This window comes from Lonchura striata, chromosome 2 (assembly GCF_050655825.1).
Source record: "Lonchura striata isolate lonStrDom1 chromosome 2, ASM5065582v1, whole genome shotgun sequence".
Lineage (NCBI taxonomy): Eukaryota > Metazoa > Chordata > Aves > Passeriformes > Estrildidae > Lonchura > Lonchura striata.
Window position 1 is genome coordinate 137,049,245 of NC_140704.1, and position 23,051 is coordinate 137,072,295.

General features: G+C 35.9%; 1 protein-coding gene across 34 annotated transcripts in view; it reads left to right on the forward strand.

The window, feature by feature from the left end:
• The window catches only part of RIMS2 (regulating synaptic membrane exocytosis 2), a 447,424-nt gene that overhangs the window by 54,695 nt on the left and 369,678 nt on the right, over window positions 1–23,051 (forward strand). For 30 of the 34 annotated variants that reach the window (XM_085573910.1, XM_085573913.1, XM_021546502.4 and 27 more), the window contains exons 2-3: window positions 8,194–8,226; window positions 8,624–8,710. The exons of the other annotated variants lie outside the window; for them this stretch is intronic. In XM_085573910.1, the coding sequence (XP_085430036.1) occupies window positions 8,194–8,226; window positions 8,624–8,710 (120 nt within the window). The remainder of the gene's footprint in view (window positions 1–8,193; window positions 8,227–8,623; window positions 8,711–23,051) is intronic. 34 annotated transcript variants of the gene reach the window in all.

Sequence of the window (23,051 nt, forward strand, 5' to 3'; positions counted from 1 at the left end):
CCAAGAACAGAGATCTTCTTCTCTTCTTCTTCTCTGAAGACAGGGTCACCACCACAAACCTCCCTAACTTTTCTCTGTTTGCTCTACTTCTGTCTTTTCCCAGCTGAAGCAGGTCTCTTTGGCTCACTGGCATCCTCCTAAGATACAGTCTCTCTTGGAGGAGGACATTGGTTCAGTCTGTGGCTACCAAGAAAAAGTCCAGCCAAAAAGCCACTCCATCATCTCCTCCCACCTAGAATTTTTCCTTCCAAGCTGTGTCTCTTCTTCTCTTTCAAACCGAGGAGGAGAAAAATTTCACAAAGCTTTCATTTCTCAGGAAGGGTTAAAAGTCCCGACTCCCAAGGATGGCTCTCTGCCCGGATTCTCTGGCTCTCACAGGCAGCTGGGCACCTTGCGCCCCCCTCGCTCTTCTCCTTCCCCACGGTGAACTGCCGACAAACCTGCCGCTGTCTCTTTCTCTCTTGAGAGAGAGAGACTCTGGGGGGGAACGGAGACATCCCAGATTTCTCCACCCTTCCATCTGCAGGGGGTTCCAGTCCCTCCACCCTTGGGCCCACCTCAGTCAGTTCATGGGCCTCCCCCTCCCCACCCAGCCACGGCCGGGCAGGGGAGAGGCTGCACTGCGGCTGAGCGGAACCAAAGAGAGCGAGTTCCCCTGGGAATTCTGCTTTTAACCCCTCTGTGTTCTCAGAGGCGTGTCCACCTTCAATTGGTCAATATCCAAACTGACCTCTTCCTTCCGAGAAGATTCTTTTTCTGTGTCAAACCACGACACAGTTGTTCTATAATAACTTTCTCATGTGCTGATTGGTGAGTTTAGCACTCATTTTTATCATTTTACACCATAACAAATAGCAGGGAAGAAGTCTGGCTGAATTAGGATGTGTGAGAAGCGAGGGAGTTTTCATTTGTAGATCACATTGTCTCCATCTCCCATCCCAGAAATGAATGGTAGGAAACACTTCTGCCCTGAGGAGCTCATATCCTAAGATAAGCAGAATCTGATTTATTTTGCTGATTCTGAAATAATCAAAACATACTGTCATTTCTTCAGTTTTAGAGTTAAAACTACAGGGCTGTTGAGCACTGGTTTTGGTCACAGTGAACCACATTTTAGTTGATATTTTATAAAAATATTAGTGTCAAAATTTCACTTTGTGACTGTTTGTCTGGAACCTTAGATTAAACCAACCCATTTGTAATTAACATCTAAATATCAGAGTAGGCTTTATCTCACAGAACTTGTTATGTTTATGGATGATGTTCATCTGAGGCTCATTCAGGGAGCTCATTCAGCTTAGACTCTTATACAGGAGCATGTATATGTCTGTGCTCATCTGTAAAGTGTGTATGGTGCCTTCTTATTGTCTTTGTACATCTTTAAGGTAAATTTAGTTTGGACTTCAAGGAATGTTTAACCTCTTAAGCTTGGATTTAGGCAGGTTTTAAATTTGTTCTCTGATATTGTTTCTAGCCCAAGTACCCAACTTCTCCACCTGCTTATTCACTTATATCAAATATCCGATTACTGCTCAGCTACTGATTGTAGAAGTTCTTTTTTGGAAACTACTGGTATTTTGTTACCAACAGAACAAATTTACAGTTAAATCACCTGCATATATTTTCAAGAAAATATTCCTTTGGAAAGACATTACTTTGTTGTCCAAAATAGGATCCTTCTCAATTCAACTACTTATACTCTCTAAATCAATAAAACACTTGGAACAGTAATATAAAGACCTTAAGTTTGATCAAAATAGTTAAACTGCATGTTATTATGTCTATGTTCTTATACCATCAATAGGGTAATCAATGCAAAGAAGTAATTCAGTAATATATAACATGTTACGGTTATATAATTGACATGGATTTATATTTGACCTCCTTTCTTGGAGTTAAACATACTTACATAATTTAACTTAATTAATCTGTAGAGATGCCTTCTCAAGAAAATAGTTGGTTGTATTTGAATATATGTCTGTGTTAACTCCCCTGTTTTGTCAAGAGTGAATGCAGGCAAAGTAATATACTGTGTTTGTGCTGTGTCTTGACTTCCGATGTGTGAGTTTAGTCACTGCGGTCACTGCAACTAATCCTTTTTTTTTTTTTTTGTTCATTTGGTGCAGGGCATATCATTGAAATACTGTTATGAAGATTTAGGGAAAAAAAAGAGTCCACAGCAGGCAATCTAGGAAAATGGATTAATGAACCTTGCATTCTATGACAGGGTGGTGGAAACCTCTGAATGTTGCTGGAGCTGATGATCTTCCCTCCCTTTCAGCACAATAAAAATGAGGGAATGGGTATCCCCAACGTGGTTTGGATATAGTTATGCACCAAATGCAATTTTTTGGAAGGAAATAATGGAAGGCACAGGGAAGCAAGAAGGAAGGGAGGTTAGAATTTTATCATTGTTTCTTTAAATCTATGTTATTTTCAGTGCCATTTTCAAGGGTATAAGTTTCAGGGGAGGAAGTTGTTCTAAATTAAGAAATATTGCCAATGGTAAATACTTTTAGGGATTATTATGTTCATATACTATCACAATGGGAATATATAAATTCCAGAGAAAGCTAATTACATACCTTCATTAAAATATTTTTGCTAGTTGTGCATTGAAAAGACATTTGTTAACTATCAAGTGATTTTGGAATATTTCAAATCCTCTTATAATTGTAGACAGTTATTAAAGAGAGAGAGAAGACTTCAAAGATGTTGGCATCTTGATTCTTGTGAAAGTTACTGTCATCTGTGTTAGTGGGGTCTGGAATGCAAAGCAGGAAAAATACTAATCCTGAGAATAGTATTCAGTTTAATTCACCTTATAATACAATTTCTTATGAAGTAGTTAGCATTCATGCTGCTCTTTTTATTTGAAAGCAGCTTTATAGATTTTTATTGCATATAATATAAATCTGGGTTTGAGACAAAATTCTCTCCTACTGTCTTCTCTCAACTATTTCTATTACTTTATTGTGAACAAAGCTAGAGCTCAATGTCAGTATGGTATCTGCAGAGGAAGCAAAACTTGACAATTCTTTTTGTAGATCTGAGACTGTCCCTCATCCTTCCTGTATGATTTGCTTTAGGAAAACCAGTTTGGTGCATTAATATTTAATCTTATGTTGATTCTTAATCAAATTCAGTGTAACATGCATTGCTCATTGAGACTACTGCACATATATCCTGCTTTGTCATTAGGATCTACGTTCTCTAAACTTAACAATTTCATACAAGTGTTCCACTCTCTGGATTTCCTAGGCAATATATTTAATAAAAATAACTACTCTAGAAGAATGAACAGCTTTATTAAATTGATAATAGCAAAATTACAGCATTAATAGTGATAATAAAATATATTTAGATGTTTTTTCATGGATGAGTTCCAAGCAAAAGATTGACTTGTTTTTTCAAATCTCCTAAATTTCAACAGAAGGGCTAGAAAAAACTTCCATGCTGGTCTATCCTAGTCCACTGAGGTGGTTAGGAAATATGGAAAGCATTGACTATAATTGAGCAAAAGGCTCAAACTACCTGCCTGCAGCATTTTCAAATGAAAGTGATATAGAGTTATATAGTGTTATATATAACCCCACACAGTGTTTCTAGGAGACATTAGGTACACCCAGTTTACTCCTACAGATTTGATCTACTTGTGCTTGTAGGTCCATGAAGTTGTGAATCTTGTGAGTATTACTGGGTTAGCAGTAGGTATTATGATGTTTATCCCTGCCAAGGATGGCTGATTCTAAAATATGGGTTCCCCAAACATCGCTTGAGAAGGACTACTACAGATATCTAGGAGGTGTAAAATCTGTTTTAAGGGTTATTTTCATAGATTGAGGCATTTGAGTTCTTCCCCTATGTTTTTGTGGCTATGTATCCAAGTATGTGAAAATAGAGATGAGCTCTGGTAACAGAGTGCTTGTTCATCTACCTATCTCCAAAGTGCATTTTGGAAAAAATATTTTATGGCTTTGACATAGTAGATTTTAGAGAGAAGCTTTTACTGGTGGCAGTAGATTGAAAAATAGAAAAGTATTAGGAGTTTAAAGGGATAATAATAATTTTTATATTGATGTTTTCATTACCTAGTCTCCTGTTTCCATTTTTCTTGCTCTCTTCACTCTTCTTTCTGTTCTCTTCTCATATTCATTCCCTGTGGCAGTGGGAATAACCTTAATCTTTGAGGAAATTTTTAATACATGGAGAGAACCTAACATCAAAAACTGTTCACTGAGACTTGAGATTTAGCTTAATGATTCCAGCTACTGGAAAAGATCAAAGGGGTCTGGCACATGGACTGTGTAGACTTGCAGAGGAACACGAGTAAAGGTGCTGTATATGTTTCAAAGGACAGAGGTGCAAGGTGCAAGGTGTAAAAATTCATTGTTTTTGGCAAGTAGAAAAATCCTGGCTTGTTTTCAAGTGGAGTAGTGTATGGAGTTGTGATCCTTAAAAAAAAAGTTGTGACAAAATTGTCAAACTCCTCTAACATTTTAGAATAGGTGGTAAGATACTTAGTATTCTGCACTGTTAGAATACATTGTCTCAGTTACTGTTGATCAGACACATTATCTGCAGCCTGTTGGTGTTTTTAGATCAGAATTTGTTTCTAGTGAATAATGAGAACTGACACTGTTCTTGGCAGAGTTTTGGGTGGATAGAGCTGAAAAGACATAGGAAGGTTAAATGAAGACGTGTAGCCTGGAAGGAGCAGTATGTAGTTATACTGCTTGGGGTATTTCAGTCGGTCTGTTGTGAAAATGGAAGTCTGGGGGTTTGGTGACATGGCAAGATACTTCTTTTAAGCAATTGTTTGTTGCTGATTTTTGAAAGGAGGGTAGAAAGCAATGCATAAATATGGGAGTACAAAATCCAGTGAAACACAAAACAGCTCTTGTAACCAAAGGAAATAGAACTGTATGTGTACATGTAGACAGGGTTCAAGTTATCTGGATTCTCTTTTGTCCGTTTCTGTCTAGAAAAAGATATTTAAACCACAGCAATGCTAAAAATACTTTCAGCGCATTTCATCCAATATATAATTATTTCTATCAGTTGCTACAACTTGTAATTTTATCTGAATGAAGTCTTTTGGAAAAAAAGAAGCAGAAACTAGTCAGTGGTTTTTGGATTTAGATCCAGAATCTGTATCCATTCTCTGACCTTGAAAGATAAATACCTGGCTGTACACCTGAAGGGTTCAGGCCTGTTGATCCACAAGGTAAATATTAATTTAAAATCATATGGTAGAATCTATTAATTCAATAGTTTTCTTAATAATTTATTTTCAATTTGTAGTTTGTTTCCTATGCTCGTTATAAAGCCAAGGAAGATAATTTCCTAATCCAGGGACTGGAGGATGTATGGAGAGTGCTCAAGGAATGCGTCACTGTTATATAATAATGGAAGCTCTTGTCCTCACATAACTGCAGTGTTGGAAAGTGAGAGTGAATGAGACAGAATTCTAGGAGGTGAAAAGATTAATTTGTAAGAGAGATATTTTGAATTGTAGGGTCATATCATATCCTGACTTAGAACACAGTGTTCCTATAAAATGCTGAAAAATTAATTTTCAATGCAGGTTTTCAACATGTCTTATAATGGACAATGCATTTTATTTAATGATACAAAACTTAAAATTGATTGTAAGATATTAAAAAATTCCAAGACTTTGCAGCTGCAACTGAAGCCACCATATACATATTATAACGTAAATATGCTGGATCTTGTTGAAAAACAATGCACCAAAGATTTCAAACTACACACCTAGGATCTTACAATAATTTGTTCTCAATTCCACATGTGAAAGAGGATGGACCATGGCCTCTATCGAAAGAAAAGATGCTGGTTGTAATCTGATTATGTGAAGTGCTCATATTTTCTTTCTTTAGTTTAATAGAACAATTCACAATGAAGTAATAACTTAAAAGATTTGAGTATGTATGTTTGGAAATCATGTACGGAAAGGAATACATAGATTAGTGATATATTCAGTTTTAAATGTCTAGTTGTCAGGGAGGTCATATTTCAGTGTCTACTTCTGTGTAGGCAACTGAATTATTATCCGAATTATTATCTGGGAATTTCCTTCTCACAGCTGACCATGGAGCCTTAAGTTATCCTGTCATAATGTTGGGGATCTAAATTAAATATCCTGAGCTACCTAGCAAGAAAAGTATGGACATGCTTTGATTTCTCATCCCTCCCTTTTCTCCTGCTTTGAATTTTTTGCATTGAAAAACAAGTGTGGATTATCTTGATTAAAGATAATAATATGATTAAGATGCATGGTAGAGTGGAATTGCAATGGCATGTGACATTTTTATTTTTACTTTATTTTTTCTTTTTTTTTTTTGTTTAATATACCTGCTTGATTTTGTGGGCCTTGTTTATTTATTTATTTAGTTTTTTGTACTGGAATGTTATTTTTTATATACATTTCTAAAGTGCTGAAGAGGCAAAACACATTTTACTGTGTGTTGCATGTTCAGTTTTCCCTTTGGGTACTCAGTTTTGGAGAGATATTAGTGTTTCTCATTGTCCACTTATTTAAATCTCATGTAGCCACTGAGTCCTGTTTAGGGAGTTACTTCCTGTGATATCATATGGTGGACGAGATATGGAGGTATTTTGGTCAGCTTTATTTTTCTGTGCAACACTAAGCATCCACTTAAAATTGTGAGCCTGTGCCTCCTGTTTAGTTAGGTGAGAGTATTCTCTATAGAGATATTCAGAGTATCTCTATAGAAACCTTTTTGGGTTTTTGAACATAAAGGGAAAGTAGATCCTAACTTGATATTTAAGACCTATACCTTCAATTAGAGGATGTAAATATTCCTGTGGGTAAATGTCTCTATTCTTGTGTTTTGTCATGGTTTAACCCCAGTCAGGAAACAAAGCCCAGGCAGCTGCTCATTCATTCCCTCACCAGTAGGAGCACAGAGAGAATGAGAAGGGTAAAAGACAGAAAATTTGTGGGTTGAAATAATGACAGTTTAATAGGGAAAGTAGAAGCTACTCACACAAGCAAATCAAATCAAGAAATGAATTCACTGTTTTCCACGGGCAGGCAGGTGTTCATCCATCTCCAGGAGAGCAGGGCCCCATCAGGTGCAGCAGTGACTTGGGAAGGCAAATGGCATTACTCCATACGCCCCCTCCCACCCTCCTCCTACCACTCCCAACTTTATTTACTGAGCAGGATGCCACATTGTCTGGACTATCCTTTTGGTCAGTTTGGGTCTCCTGTTCTGGCTCTGTCTCCTCCCAACCTCCCATGCACCCCCAAGTTCCTCACCTGGGTGGCAGTTGGAAAAGAAGAAAAGGCCTTGGCTCTGTGCAAGCCCTGCTCAGCAACAGCAAAAACATCTATATATTATCAACCCTGTTCAGCACAAAGTCAAACCACAGCCCCATGTCAGCTACTGTGAAGAAAATTAACTCTACCACCGCTGAAACCAGCATTGGTTTGGTATAGAACACCAGCTTGCTCATTTAAGTTAAAGCATGTATTTTAGATGGAATGTTTTCCTTAAGAGAGTGGAGAACTATTAATCAATACTGAACAGACCTACTATAAGTATTATCCAGTTATTTCTTTGAGTAAGTCCTAGTAAAGTTCACTGATGAGTAAAATTCCTTAGCTTTCCTTCCTTAGATTTTAGTTATGTTGTCTACAAGTCCTGACATCACTGTAGTTTAATAATTATAATGCAGATTTTCCTTTAATCTATTAATTTAGTATATTGCATTTTAAATGGCATATTACATATTAAAAATTTGTCTTGAACTATGACAGGCATTTTGGTTGTGAATAAAAAAGAAATAGATTGTAGTTCACATAATCAAAGCACCTTCCTTTGTATTTGTAGCTGAATGTATTGCTGGAAATGTTTTAATATGGTATTATGTGCAAAAAAATTGAAAGTCAGGTAAAGAACATTACCAATTTAATTTTCAGTTTTAACTAAATATTAACATATTAAATTTTTCTATACTTGGCACTCCCCACTTTTAAAACTAAATGGAAATAAGCCCATAGTACAACTTAAACATACAACAAATGTTAAAGCAAATCCTTTTAACTGAAAATAGGAACTTTTCCCTTCCCATTTGATACAGATTTTAGTACTTCAGGGTAGTTGTTTTCAACATGTTGCACTCAGTTGTGCAAACTTATCTTTTTAGGGTCAAAGAAGAGCAAAAACCACAGCCGACACAGTAAGTAAAGTATCTTCAAGATGCAATAGGCTTGACTTTTCTACCTTTGCCATGTTCTGCTCTCTGCACCTTTGATGGTATTAGCTTTCACTGATACCTGATAGGCTGCAGGTAGTTTGTCATCTGCTTCCTGACTGGCTTGTAAGAGAGCTGCCTGTAGCTTCTTACTCCATCCACACGTTAGCTGGATGTAGGTTCTTGCTGCCTGCTTGTGAACTGGTGAATTGTAGAACTTTACTTCCCTTACACCCTTAGTGGCTGACTTAGTTCTGTAGCTCACATTCCCATCGGCTCTAGCTTTTCTGCCTGTGTATTTCTACTAACGTTGGATAAGAAAACATTTACACTAGTGTGGTTTTATTGGTTTTTCAGTCACATTATTTGCTTGTTTAAACAGGTGGTTTCCCTTTAGTGGGATCACTGAGCTGGTAAATAACGTTCTTCAACCACAGCAAAAACAGCAAAATGAAAAGGAGCCCCAGACGTAAGTAAGCTGCTCTCTGTAGATTAAGTAACATCTATATAGCATTAGAACATCCTGGAGAGTGTAATTAAAATAATTGCCCCTTTAGAACATACAGGTGAGGGCATTTTACAAATTGAGCACCATTTGCCTTCCAACCCCTCATTTGCAAAGGGAAAACTGAAAATCAAGTCTTACTCTCTTTATCAGTATCTTAAGTGATTAGAGTGCATTAGAGTGCAATGTAAGGAGCTGCTATTACTCTGTGTTTTGTTGATTTTTTTTTTTTTTTTGGCAAATGTTCCTTATAATGAAACTTCTGTTGAAGTGATTTGTTTTCTGTGCATGAGGAGCTGGAATGATAAGACATGTAGCATTATTTATAGCATATCTATGCACATGCATGGTCTGAGTTATGCATAGAATGCTATATGAATCTACATAATATGTCAGAAGGTCTTTCTAAGGATCAGGTAAATATCATGTCCTTTTTTTCATGCTTTTAGAATATCTGTAAAGTTTCAGAACTTCAGCAGATATAAGGTGAAATCTTGCGTCAATCAAAGCTGAGGAAATTTTGACTTTGATGGACACAGTATTTCATCTGTGAACCTTTTATATGATTTTTTTTTTCTATCTGAAAATCTTAATTTTTAACAGAAACTGGCAAAGCTAGGACATTGTGTCTTAGAGTAGAACTTAAAGCATGGAGGGAAAATATTCCTTTAATAAAGAGAAACAAAAAATATTTATTATAAATTTTCAAATAGCTAAAATATATTTTGGGTGTTATTTAAGCTTTAAACAGTTAAGTTGCTCTCTCTTCTGTCTTCCAGAGGTTTATGCTTTGTAAGCTTGTGTGATAAAAGAAATGTTTGCTTTTGAACTCATGCATAACTGGTTTAAAGCATGCTAACTTACTAATTACTTTCCAGGCAGAATCAATTTTTGTTTATTTTTTAGTACATGTATTTAAGTGTACCTTCATACTTGTGGGACATGAAAGCAATGATGCTTTTTGAGAATACATGGTGAAAAAACTTCACTAATTAAATGGAAAAATAGGACATAAAAGTGATATTCTGTAAATCAATGTATTATTCTGAGCTCTCTTTCTGATATTCTCACTTAACTGCTTATAAAATTGTGTACATGTTAATAGTAATTAATTTTTTTTGGGCTTATTATTAGATACTGGCAATATTACATTTTGTTCACAACACATCAGTACTTTGTATTCCCAGTTTCCTTACAGCAAATGTTGTTCTGCTCACTGGTGTAAATATGAAGCATATGGCTTTCAAGAAACATAAAATACGATATGACCAGTGTAAACAGACGAGTTATAGTTAACAAAAAATATTAATAAATTGAAGGATCTTTTCGAATGGTGACATCTTTGGGAACCAGTTTTGTTCAGTGTTTTTATTATATAACTAAGAAATTAATTAGTATACTCACTGAATTTATAGATGCACTTCTCCCAGTCTTGTGTTAACACCTCATGGCAGAATTATATTAAAAAATTATCCTGAAAACTCCAGGCTATGGTTATGATGCTAATCAGAAGGAGAAATGCAAGGTAGTGTTTTGTAGGGGTAGTTTATGTGGTTGACATAGGACAAAGAAAAATTGTGTATGGTAATGTTCTTTGGCAGAGAATCAGGGAAACCTAATAGTATATAAGCTGAGCTGTAGCCAGTATCCTGAAAGAGATTAATGTCATACAGGAATGCACAGATACTAGCCAGAAGTGCTGTGAAGATGTTTTCCCACTGCTAGGCTTTGATAAGGTCTCACCTGGAATAGCATACCCTTCAAAAATTATGTGGAGCAGTTGTAATTCATTGGAGAGTAATAGGAATGAATAATTAGGTGTCTAAAAGCCATAATATGTGCTAGGAAACAATCAAACACATGAGTTAATTTAGCCTTCTAAAGGGAAAATCCCTGGGAGTGAAGGAGATAGACAAGTGAAAGGAAATTATCACTTCAGTATGTTCATCTCAAGGTGAAGCTGAAAGGAGTAAACTTAAGTTGCATTAGGGAGGACTGAATTGGGTAGGGAGAACCTTTTAATGGAAAGAAAAATTAAAATGCTTGCATACTTTGTTTAGGACTTGTTTGGAAGCTGTGAAAATCTTAAGGAGCAGGTTTAGTAAATACCTGTTAGAAGAGACACAAGTGTAGCTGGTCCTGTGTTGGAACAAGAGAATGGACTAAATGACTTTTAAAAGCACAACTTATATGTGATAATTTCATTAATGTATTAATTATTGTGATTTGTTCTCATGATTATTCTAAACATTCAGGGAGAAAATTGAACAGAAATACTAATGGTGCAACTTTTAAATGTTATTCATTTTTCTGACATTAATGGCCTGCAAATAAGTGTTGTACTGGAGAACACTGTGAGATACTAGGGAGGAGAATAAATGTGTGTAGAAATTTTTACCACTATTCATGCATATTGTGGCATTTTCCACTTGAAATCACTGGCAGTATCTGAGTCGAATTTTGAGATATACCTGATTGTCCACCTTTGCTGATGAAAAAGCTTATTTACAGTGAATCTGGGGAGGATAAAATGGGACGAACAACAGCAGAATAGGAGTTAGTAGTGTCTGAAAACAAGGTATCATGTTACAGATTTCACTTTTGCTCTGGAAAAGGTATTTCTGTAGAACTAGTGACCATGTGTCCTTATGGGCAGAGGTAGGATTAGTCTGATGCTCTTGGACACGAGTTCTGTACCACAAAATGACAGAATGATTGAGGTTGGAAGAGACTTCTGGAGGTCATCTTGCCCAACCCTTCTTCTCATGTGGGTCACCTAGGGGCACTGTTCAAAACTATGTGTAGCTGGATTTTGAATATATTTAGGGATGGAGACTCTAGAAAATCTTTGGACAAGAGATACATGTGCCTGAGCTTGGTCACCCCTAGAATGAAAGGTGTTTCTCTCTGCTCAAAGGGAGCTTCCTGTGCTTCAGTTTGTGCTTCAGTTTGTGCCTCTGATCCTGTCACTGGACACTGCTGAAAAGAGCCTGGATCCATTCTATTTGCACATTTCCTTCAGGTATTTGTATTTATTGGTAAGATCTTCTCCCTGAACTTTTTCTTCTCCAGGATAAAAAGTTCAAGCTCTCTGTCTGCTCTCAGGTGAGAGATGCTTCAGTCCTTATCTTTCTGGCCTTTTACTGGACTATCTCCAGTATGCCCATGTTTCTCTTTAGCTGGGGAGGCTGGACACAGAACTCCAGGTGTGGCTTCACCAGTGTTGAATGAAGGGTAGGATCACCTCCTTCTGCCTCATGGTAATGTTTTTGCCTAATACAGCCCAGAATGCCATTCACTTCTCTTTCCTCAAGGCGTGCTGGCCCATGTTCAACCTGGTGTGCACCAGGACTTCCAGGTGCTTTTCTGCAGAGCTGCTCTCCAGCTGGGCAGTTCCCAGCCTGCACTGGTGTCTGCTTCCTCCCCAGGTGCAGGACTTTGCATTTTGCTTTGCTGAACATTGTGAGATTCTGGTCAGCCTGTTTCTCCAGCCTGTTAAGGTCCCTCTGGATGGCAAAGTGACCTTCTGGTGTATCAGCCACTCCTCCCAGTTTAGTGTCATTCACAAACTGGCTGAAAGTACCCACTGCCCCATCATCTACATCAGTAAGTTATTGAACAGCACTGGACTCAATATTAACCCCTGGGATAAACTTCTAGGACCTGGCCTCCAACTAGACATTCATTTCCCTGCTCTGGGCCCAGCCATTCAGCCAGATCTCAGTCTACTTCAAAATCTGCTCATCCAGTCTGTACTTCATCAGCTTCTCTAGGAGGGTGCTATGGGAGACAATGAGAAAAGCCTTATTGGAGACAAGATAGACAATATTCACTGCTCTCCCCTCATTGTGGTCATTTCATTGTAGAAGGTCATTACATTGGTCAAGTGCGACTTTCCCTTGGTGAATGCCTGCTGACTCCTGATCACTTCTTTGTATTTCATGTCCCTAGAAATAGTTCCCAGAGATTAGTCTGGCCAGTCTGTGGTTCTGTAGATCTTTATGCATCTTCAAGATGGAAGTGACATTTTCTTTCCCGCAGTTGTTAGGCACCTCTCCCAATTTCTGTGATCATTCTGATATTGAGAGTGGTCATGCATATCTTGTCTTGATGAAGAATACGTCTATCTTCAGCACATGTGTACTTCATCATGTTTTGTCAGCAGCATTTGAGATATTTCCCTATGTTCATCCTTAAAGAGTAGAGATTCTTAGCTGACCCCTGAAGCAGCTGTCTTTGATGCTTATCAGTCAGCATTTTAGTTCTTCAGATTTATAAGGCATATATTTTGTAAAAGGTGTATTCAGGTTGTTCCTCATTAGGATGTGGTGGTCTTGTGCCTAAGGGTTTGACTTGGGGTTTATATCTTTCTTTTGCATGAATCTTGGAATATTATGTAATGGTGTTAATCTCCAATCACAATAAGGACTTCCCATGCTAGAAGGCACTAAGATTTCACTACGGTAATATTGTATATTGGCAGTATTCAGCAATGAATACCTGAGAACATACGTAAGGAGAAGGGTATGCATAGAATGGTTCATTTAGTGACTTCCTGAGGCAGTGGCTGATGCATACTGCTGGATTTATTCCCTGGCAATAAGGAATCTGTCACAGTTATTTGCAGTCCCATTTTAAACCTACTTATATGCTTGTTTCAGAACTTGGTGAAAATGAATTCTACAGCTTAATTATCTGTATGGAGAAGTTGTCACCCTTTGTTTGCTTAAAAACTACTTCCTGATATTTTCAATGAGAACTGCTGGTGTTGTGTTATATAATCTATCTATAATATGTATAATCTTTAAACATTTTTATTATATTCCATGCAGTCTATTATGTTTTATACAGTTAAGCTGCAGAGTCAGAGTTTTTCCTTCTGTGATGGAAATTTCTTCTGGTCATCGTTGCTGTCTTATCTCCTTTTAAAAGCCTGATTAGATCTTTGTTAGTTGACAGTGATCAGCGTGACAGTATTCAAGATAGGAGAGCTCTGTATATTTAAGCAGTGATTCAGGAAAGTTTCTAATGTTTGCTGCTTAAAGATACACAAATATTGAAAAGATGGTGGGTTTTTTCCCTTTTCTCATAAACATTTTTGTTTATTTTCAGGCTGGAAGTTTGGTTGATTGCTAAGAGCCATAAGAGGTCCATCATGGAATTTGACAGCAGAAAATGAGCCTCTCTTTCTTTGATAGCTATGACCACATTATTAATGAACAGTAGATAAAATACAATCAGCATAAAAATCATTAAACATAAAGCTTTTTGTAGCTAAACAATTTCAAAATAAATATATTATTTCATTGTCTTTTCGTATTTTCACTAGACTAATTCTATGAGAGGTTAAAAATATACCTTGCTTAGCACAATGTAGGTATTTTTTTCTGCTAGAAATGGCTTGTCAATAAACAGATATTTGTGTTTTTTCAGGAAGTCATTTTGTCCCCATAAGGAAATGAAGATTGAAAATTACTGTCAGATGATAGCCAGTAAAACCTTTTCCTGCATATTTTTCTGTAAATTAAATTAATTTCTCTATTGTGCTAGACTACTCCAGCAAAACAATAAAATTTTCTGTTTATTAGAATTTCTAATGAATTCTGGTTAAACTAGATTGGCATTTCTCAAATACTTAATATAAATCAATGGATCATTAGCTTTGAATCCTAAATTTGCTGCATAAAGAATATGTCTGCCAACCACAAGGTAGTTTTGAATGTCTTCAAATTATCTAATGGACATATGATAGCAAGCTCACACCAACAATTATTTAATACAATTTACACTATATATATACTCAGTGGGTTTATTTGCAGTCAGTGTAGCTCCTGTTCAGACTGCTCTATTTTATACAACCTGTTAAAAACAACACACTCCACTTGAAAGAATAATTTCTGGAAAGAGAAAAATAGGTCTGCAGCCAATACACTTGTGACATTGGAGTCATGAGAAGTCTAACATTCTGCTGTGTTTGTTTCCTAGGGCAGTAAGATAGATAGAAAAAACCCAGAGTAAATGAGTTTTGCAGTATATTTAAAAAAAATGGGAGATTGTAGCTCTTGCAAAGTAAAATAGAAATCCACAAAGTACCACTTAACTATGAAAATAGTTTTGTCTTTCTAATATATCAAACATGAGGTACCAAAACAACTTCTGTGTTTGATTCTGATAACTCGTTGCATCTCTTACTGAGACTACTAAATTTACCATTTGCAATGTAACATGATAGTTTCCTGACTGTATGATTGCCCTGGACCTTTTTCTCAAAATATTTAATACAAGAAAAACTTATTTGTGTTGGTTGGATTGTTCATAATGCTAATGAGGTTAAGATACCCCTTCAGTGAAGAAATGGCTTGTTAAGCATTGGAAGAAGCTGCCTAGGGAAGAGATGCTCTCACCAGCCCTGGAAGTGTTCAAGGAATGAGTGGATGTGGCACTTGGTGCAGTGGTTTAGTTGACACGGTGGTGTTTGGTCAATTGAACTCAATATTGGAGGTCTTTTCCAACCTTAATGATTCTATGAATATAGTAGAACTCAGTTTTATCAGCAGACAACAGTAAACATTTTTTGAACAGGTAAATGTAGTGATCATAAGAAATATATTTCTTAATTGTAACCCAACTGATCTATTTTAATCCTTAACACACATGGATTTGTAATGCAGCAGAATACAGAACATGATTAATTAAAAAGAATAGATGCTGCATTTTGGAAAAATTAATAAAGTTGATTAATATACTTTATTAATAAGAAATTTTAAAAATAGCTGGAAAATGTAAGAAACCTATTGTCTATTTGTGAAAGATAGAACCAAACTTTAAACAAAAACCATGTAGTATTGTATAATGGAGAATTTGGGATCTGGGGTTATAAAAACAGGCTTGCATATAGAAAGAATACAACCAGAAATACGTAGCTGACCAGCAGTTAGAATTATGGGCAAGGAAAAGGTGAAAGAAGTCCTCCAAAGTGACATATGTGTTTATATACTTTACTGAAATAATAAGCTGGATAAAAGAATAAAAAGCGAAAACATCCACTTATTTATAAGATAGGGCTGAATTGGAGTTTTATCTGGCCTATTTTGTGTACTGAAATCTATAGAAGCTTTGGTCATGCAACAGAAGTAAAACATATTATATGATTGAGGGAGTGTTTCCATATGTATATGCATAGAGGTGTAAGGTGATGCTTACTGGACAATAAATTAACATAGAAAGGTCCTAAAAGCTTTGTGGGAAATATTTTTGCTCTAATTTTTGCAATTTCTCAGGTTTCGTGAATGTCACAGGCTGTGGCACTACTAATATGCTGACAATATCCTGATTTGAACTGCTTTTGAAAAGAAATAGACAGTACTGCTAGAGGGATGACAGGTTGTCTGAATGAGATAAGCAAATAGATTTAGAAATTGCTGGCTTAAGCTTAACTTAAACAAGACAGAAGTGATACTCTTATAATAAGAGGAAACCATGTTAAGCCTGCAGCTGAATCAGCGGCCTCAGTTTCAAATGCAACATTTAGGACAGAGGCAAAAGGTGTTCTTGCAAAATATAGAGGCTATACACACATTTTGGCATTAACTGTAACCCTAATGAATGCTTTAAGTTTTATTTTCCAAAGAAGAATTGTGCATTTCATTCTGTGAAGAATTGATGATAAAAGTCATACATCAATTTATATGCTTTATCAAGCCTTGTTATTACGAAGTTCAAAACTTCTAGAGAGGATCAGACCCCAGCTGCTGCACACAACTGGCTCGACATCATTCATGATAATTTAATGTCATTCTCCTTAAAATGACTCGCGTGTTGTATTCTGTAAGTGGAAGTGATGTGAACCCTATTTTACATGCAAGAGTACTAGTTCCAATTAAGATTATTCCAAGAAGTGGCATAGGATGGTTTTAGGTTGCTAAATGAAATCTGAACCATTTTTTTCCTAGTTTTTAAGAGACTAAACTGGCAGAGACGTGGCTTTTATTTCTGAGGCACTCTGACTAAACTATGGTGAAAATATGAAAAAAAAAGTAAATGCAGGTAATTATGAATTCTTGAAAATATAGATCTACTTTGTAGAAAACTTTTTTTAAATTTAAAGGTGGCTATTATTGCAGCCACAGCAGCTATAGTGTGTAGAGGTTTTTTTTAATGGATTATCTATAAATTTTCAACCATTCATGGTATGTAAGTTTTTATTTATGTCAATTTGAGGGAAATTCAAGTTTGTAGAAGCAACTTTTTAATAACTGTTTTTTTTTTCTTTTAACCAAGGAAATATTGCGATAAGCAACATATGCCTAGCTTTCTTATAGAGTATCTATTTTGATAAAATAATCTCTTAGTCATATTATGGAGATGAATTGGCAGAGACTAAGCAAAAGAAAAAGATAATATAGTCTGGTTCATATGTTTTTTTAAAGTTGGTAGAAAATTTCATCAGCTTTTTTAATATGTTTGCCTTTCTCTTCAAGCGGGGAACAATTGTCTTCTCATAATTGGATAGAAAATAAAAAATACATGTGTGATATTACGTTGATGAATTGTGGTGCAGTTCATGATTCTCATAGTGAACATAACAAATGCCAAAATCTGAACTTCCAAGGGGTTTATATTATCTGAATCACTTTGCATGGCATGCTTTATGCCATTGTTTGCCCTCTGGTGAGGTTTCATTTTGAATTAATATTCCCATTAGGAATATAAGCCCAGGACAAAAACTTTATGCTGTAGAACAACAGTTAGAGTGCTTGAAATGGAAGGGAAGCGTGGGAGCTCAGCAATTCTACAGCCTTCCTGCGCAGACAAAATTCTGAAACCTAACAGAGAAACCAGAATGTACAGCCAGGCTGTGCTTCACGTATATGATTTCTGGATGCCAGTTAGTTAAGACAATTCCTTCTAATAACACAAAAATTGTTTTCATAGACCATCTTCTTCCAACTTAAGACTACTGGTTTTCTTGTTTAAAGATTTTCTTATCTCTCTTAAGCAAGTTCCCAATGTATTTTATTCTGGCTGTCTGCACTGCTCCACTCTATTAAAGTTTTCCTCACCATAGATATTTGTTATTTTGTCAGTATTTTCTGTATTCTAAACATTTTAAATTTAAGTTAATACTATTGGATTTGGAGACTAGATCAACACATTATAGTGTTTTTTGAATTATCTAGTTTAAAAATATGTCAAAATAGATGCTTATAGGTTAGTGTTCTTCTTTTTGGTTGAATTTTCCAAGAGCTTATTATTTTATAAGCTTAGCAGTCAGAATCATAAAATCAAAGGATGTTGGAACTAGTCAGACTTTAATGGAACTGATCTCTCTCCCCTGAAGCCATGCTTCTGTGAGTCATGCAGCCACCCTCATAGTAGTGTAAATGTAAAGAGTATGTTCAGGATGCACTCACACAAGACAGCAGAGTTATGAGTGTCTGCTTTCATCACTTGGGAAGAATAATTATGGTTGTCTTGGGCTTGTTTTGGCATTACATCTCTTTTTATATGAAAACTGCTGACTTGAGGTTTCTAGTGTTCAATACTTGTAAATAGGCTCACCTGGTATTGTAGGCTAAGAGCTACTTTCTCCAGCGATGATTCTCTAGACTTTTTGCATGAGACTGTAGATCAAAACAGTCCTTTGGTACCTCTACTCAATATATTTTTCCTTATCACCTTCTTTCTACCTATTTCATCCTTTCAAAATTTTACCGGAAAAAACTCAGCATGGCTTTTACTAAAGAGGAATAACCTCCCAGGATATTGAGGTTATTGAGGTATGACACATGAGTAAGAGTATGAATAATGTAAAGTGTTAACTTGTATAGTTTTTGGAGAGCAGTATATTTATCCCAGAGTAATCCTAGTTTTGTGTTGTTTTGGTTTGTTTTTGTTTTTCCCATATAAACTATTAGTAAGAAAACATGAATAGAAGATACCTTCATTTCTTCTGCTGTACATGCTACTGAGTGATGGAAAAAATTCTGGAAATAGCTAGAAGAAGTTTTTAAATTATTGGATTAATTTGGAAGAAAATTCATCAAATAAGATGAATTTAAGACAATTCTGATGAAGAATTTGAAGTCAGAGATGTATAAAAAGTTTATTTAGTAGTAAAAAAGAACATTTCTGAAACAATCTAAGTGGATTTACTGATGACTTTTAACTGTTTGTATCAAACACATCAGGTTTCTTAAATAGTAGTGATTGGTGCAATAAAAAATGCTTTAAAATTTCAGTTTAATGAACATCAAGTTGATATAAAATTATTATAAATATTTCTATTTTGCACTGCAGGAAGAGATATCATGATAAGAGCATAATGAAAAATGTTGAATAAATATTCAGGAAAGAGGAGAGATATAGTGACCATGGTTGAATCAATTATAACACCATAACTGCATAAATACTCTCAAGATATTGGACTGAATTCTTGGAAAATCAATAATTAGGTTCACAAACCAATACCAAATTTCAGAACCAGGAAGCAAGTTCTTAAACAGTTAACACCAGTAAATACAGAAATGGATCTGGTGGATACTTTTTAACTCTATTGAGGTTTTGGGCACTGAAGATGTTTGGTACCTCACAATGGCTTCCTGTGTGGTCTAAGTCAGATATCTATTAAGGTTTACTAGTGAATGCAGGTGCTGAGAGTAGTTTGTACCTCTGGAATGACCCAGCTGTGGGCAGTGCTGAATGCTAATATGGGCACTTCCAGCTGCTAATACCAGTGGAAACAGTGGTGGTTTTCATACTGTGGATATTTTTGCTTACTTGCAAGTTGAAAGCAGAACCAGACCCATCAGTTAACAGCATCTGGGGAATTCCTGTCCCCTGGAGTAAGGAAACACAATTAAGCTTGCTGAAAATACAATTAGGCTTCCCAGCTGCAGAGCTTTTCAGATGAAAATTCAGTAATGTCAGTTACATGCTTTTAAACTCCCAACTTCTTTCAAAAACATTTCTGTTTAATTGATACCTGTGAGTTAATGTTGTGTTTGTCTTTGGGAGGGTTTAGTTTCTTGGTTGTGTACTTTTATTTTGATGTATTTCCAGTGGTTGTAGTACAATTTTCAGAGTGAAAATGAGTAAAGTGTTATTATCCCTGTTGTCTTGTTTTATTCCTTTGATAAGGAATATTTGTAGTATTTTCTCAGTTAATTATATAAAAATATAATTAAATGTTCATTCTTTAATTGAAGAGTTGTTGGGAGGCAGCAAGGCAGCAAGGAAAAAATGTTTATTCTCCCTTATTTAAGACAGGAAAGGATTAGACTGATTTAGAAAGGCTGACTCTACAGGATGTGGAGCTCTGCCACGTTTACTTACGGAAGATATGCTAGATGAGACAATTGTCTTTTATCACCAGGAGAAGATTTCTGTTATGTGATGGTAGTCTTCACTCTACTTCTGGTTGTAGAGACTTGAGGACAATTGAACAGATAGTCAGAACATTCAGGCATGCTCCAAAAGGAGGCCAGTCCACAGAATATTTGTATCATGAAACCCTGTGTCAGCTCCTCTATTTTACAAATGAGTGTACCTTTTTACTTTTTCAATGTCATCATTCTCGTTTGCTTTTACTTGTTCACTCGTAGGTTCTTTCTGTGACCACAGTAGAAGTAATGTTGATTTTTAAAAAGTAGGAAATTTACTTATCTCTTCCAAAATATGTTTTTCTGATTATGTTCTATATAGAGAGATAGTCGAAGTAAATTCATAGTGATGTGGCTCCTGGAGTATCCTGGACTCAGAACAAACACAGACAGATGGTGCCAGAGTGAGTTGATCAGAAGCCTGGGGTGAGGAGGAATACTACTGGGTACAAAGTCTCATCTATGAATAACAACAGACGGTGAAGATTCTCACCGAGCAAAAAAGGCACTGTCACAGAAACAAAAATCCAGTTTTTACCAAGGCCTATTTGGAATTTGGATTTGTCACTGATATGATTCAGTTTGAAAGCTGATCAGTAATTCAAGTTACTTGTTCCACGTCACCTTTTTCTCATAATTTAGAAAGTTCTTAATCCATTTATATATTCTCTGTTTCAACAGCTGATTAGTAAGAATAGGTTTATAGGAAATGGATTTTCTTGTTTCGGTGTGAGGCTATTAAGCAGAGAGAACGTTGATTTTATCAGCAGGAAGAGAGTCAGGCCTCTAATCTCAGGTGTACTTTATCCATGTATACAGACTATGTCAGAAAAAAGTTTTGGAACAACTGTGGACACCCCCTTCTCCCAGTTATATGCCTAAGAGCTAAACATGTCTTATTGTTTCTAGTGCAGTGTTCACCAACAGGTTGAAAACACTAATATTTGTATGACAAATGATTAACAGGTAACTCCAGAAGCAGCAGCATGTTGTCTGTTTCAAGATTAAATGTGAATTTAAATTAGGAAGTATACTGTAGTCATATTTCATCATATCTAGTGATGTTGCTACATTCTTCTTTTTACAGTATTTATATTGAGTTTCGTAAGAAAATATGATGCATTGTACTCTCTTGGAAATTATTCTTTAAAAGATTAACTATTGGATTTGGGGCTCCATTGTGTACATTTCCTATTTCCTAGCTGTTACAGTAATAATTACCTATGTAAATAAATGAATATTCTTTCTTTGCTTAGACATGCAACATTGTTGAGTTGTAATAATACCAAGATCACAACTTTCTCCTCTGGTGATTTGTTCCAGTATTGGCTGTGATATCACAGCCATGCCTTTGCCTCTCTTTTGACTCTGCTTTTAGAGGCCAGGGAAAGATGAAAGTAAGATGTAGATATAATAAACTGCTTATTTGGATGTCCATACTGAAAGCAAGCTCTTGCTTCCAAGGTTGGAAACAGACTGTTACAAAGATCCTGTTGTAGCAGTTTAATTACAATAACAGAAAGAATTGGAAATATATCAGTATTGATATTGTTTCATCTTTGAGTAGTGATAGCTGGTCAGTCCTGGATACAAAAGACATACAAAATAAGAATGGCAATTGATTTTGATGGAATTGACCATGTTCTGCAGTACGGAGGATAATAAATATTCATTCTTTATCCCCAGATTTTATTCCACAATGTCTACAATTAGGATAGTAGATTATTTACAAAGTCATGGCAGTTGAGAGTACCTCTGTGAGAAAGAGCAAAAGGAAAACCTAATAAAGTAAGTCTTTCCTTCTGCCAGAGTCTGCCAAGTTTGATTTGCAATGAACCCACTCAGGGATCAGGTCTGCACATCTTATTATTTAAAAAAAAAGAAAGGGAAAAAAGGCTTATCAGCAATTTACATGATGATATAACAATATAGTAATCTATGTGCCCTGATCAATAATATGGAAAAATAAAATGCATGAAAATAAGAACTATGATGCAAAAGAAGTGTTTGATGAGGAGCAGAACTAAGACTTATTGTTCTTGTTTAAGTGAAGTTGTGCTAATACAAATGTGAGTAAAATCTATTTATATTTACAACAGTATTTAAACTTCCTAGGAAAAGAGATATTCACAGAGCTGTCAGTATCCCTGCTCCCTCTGGTAGCTCCTGGGGCCCACTGCTGCTGCTTCCTTCACACTGTGGGGTTATGGGCAGCAGGCCAGCTGGTGGCTTGGCTTCATTCTCTTACCACCCTCATGTACACCCAGTAACTCTGAGCTCTTCATGGTTAACTAATAGGCTTTAATTAAGGGGTTAAAGGATTTGAATATAGGATTAAATTCTGATCTCTCTGACACTGACTAGTTTTGGGTGGTTTTGTGCAACTACACTTACTTGGAAAACTCAAGCATTATCTGTCAGAAACAGTATTAGATTTACTATTATTTATACGGCTTTTGACACAAAAATGTCTTATCTTTTACCAAATAATACTTTTTAAAAAATACTTTTAATCTTAAATGAAGAAATACTGCTGCAACCTAAATGGACATATTTTACTTCTGACAAGTGAAGTTTGAGTTCAGTGCACTTTTACAGTGAAGGGGAGGCATGGATTTAGATATAATTAATGTGGGGAAAATCACTACACACCTTGTTCATGCACTTATAAAAAGATCCTCCTGCAGGTGAGAACATCAGTCTCTCTGAGCTCCTTCCTCATTAAAAAAATTATATTAGCATGATGAAAGTAATTTGTGTTTTGGACTTATTTCCTGTTACTTTAAAAAATGAGCAGTGTGTAAAATAGAAGTGTTCTGAGAATTGGCAAAATGTTCCAAGAATAGAGTAGAGTGCTGCTAGCAATGTGGCTTCTTTGGTGCTACTTTTATGGTAAGAATACTGACAGAGTCAAAACCAAGATG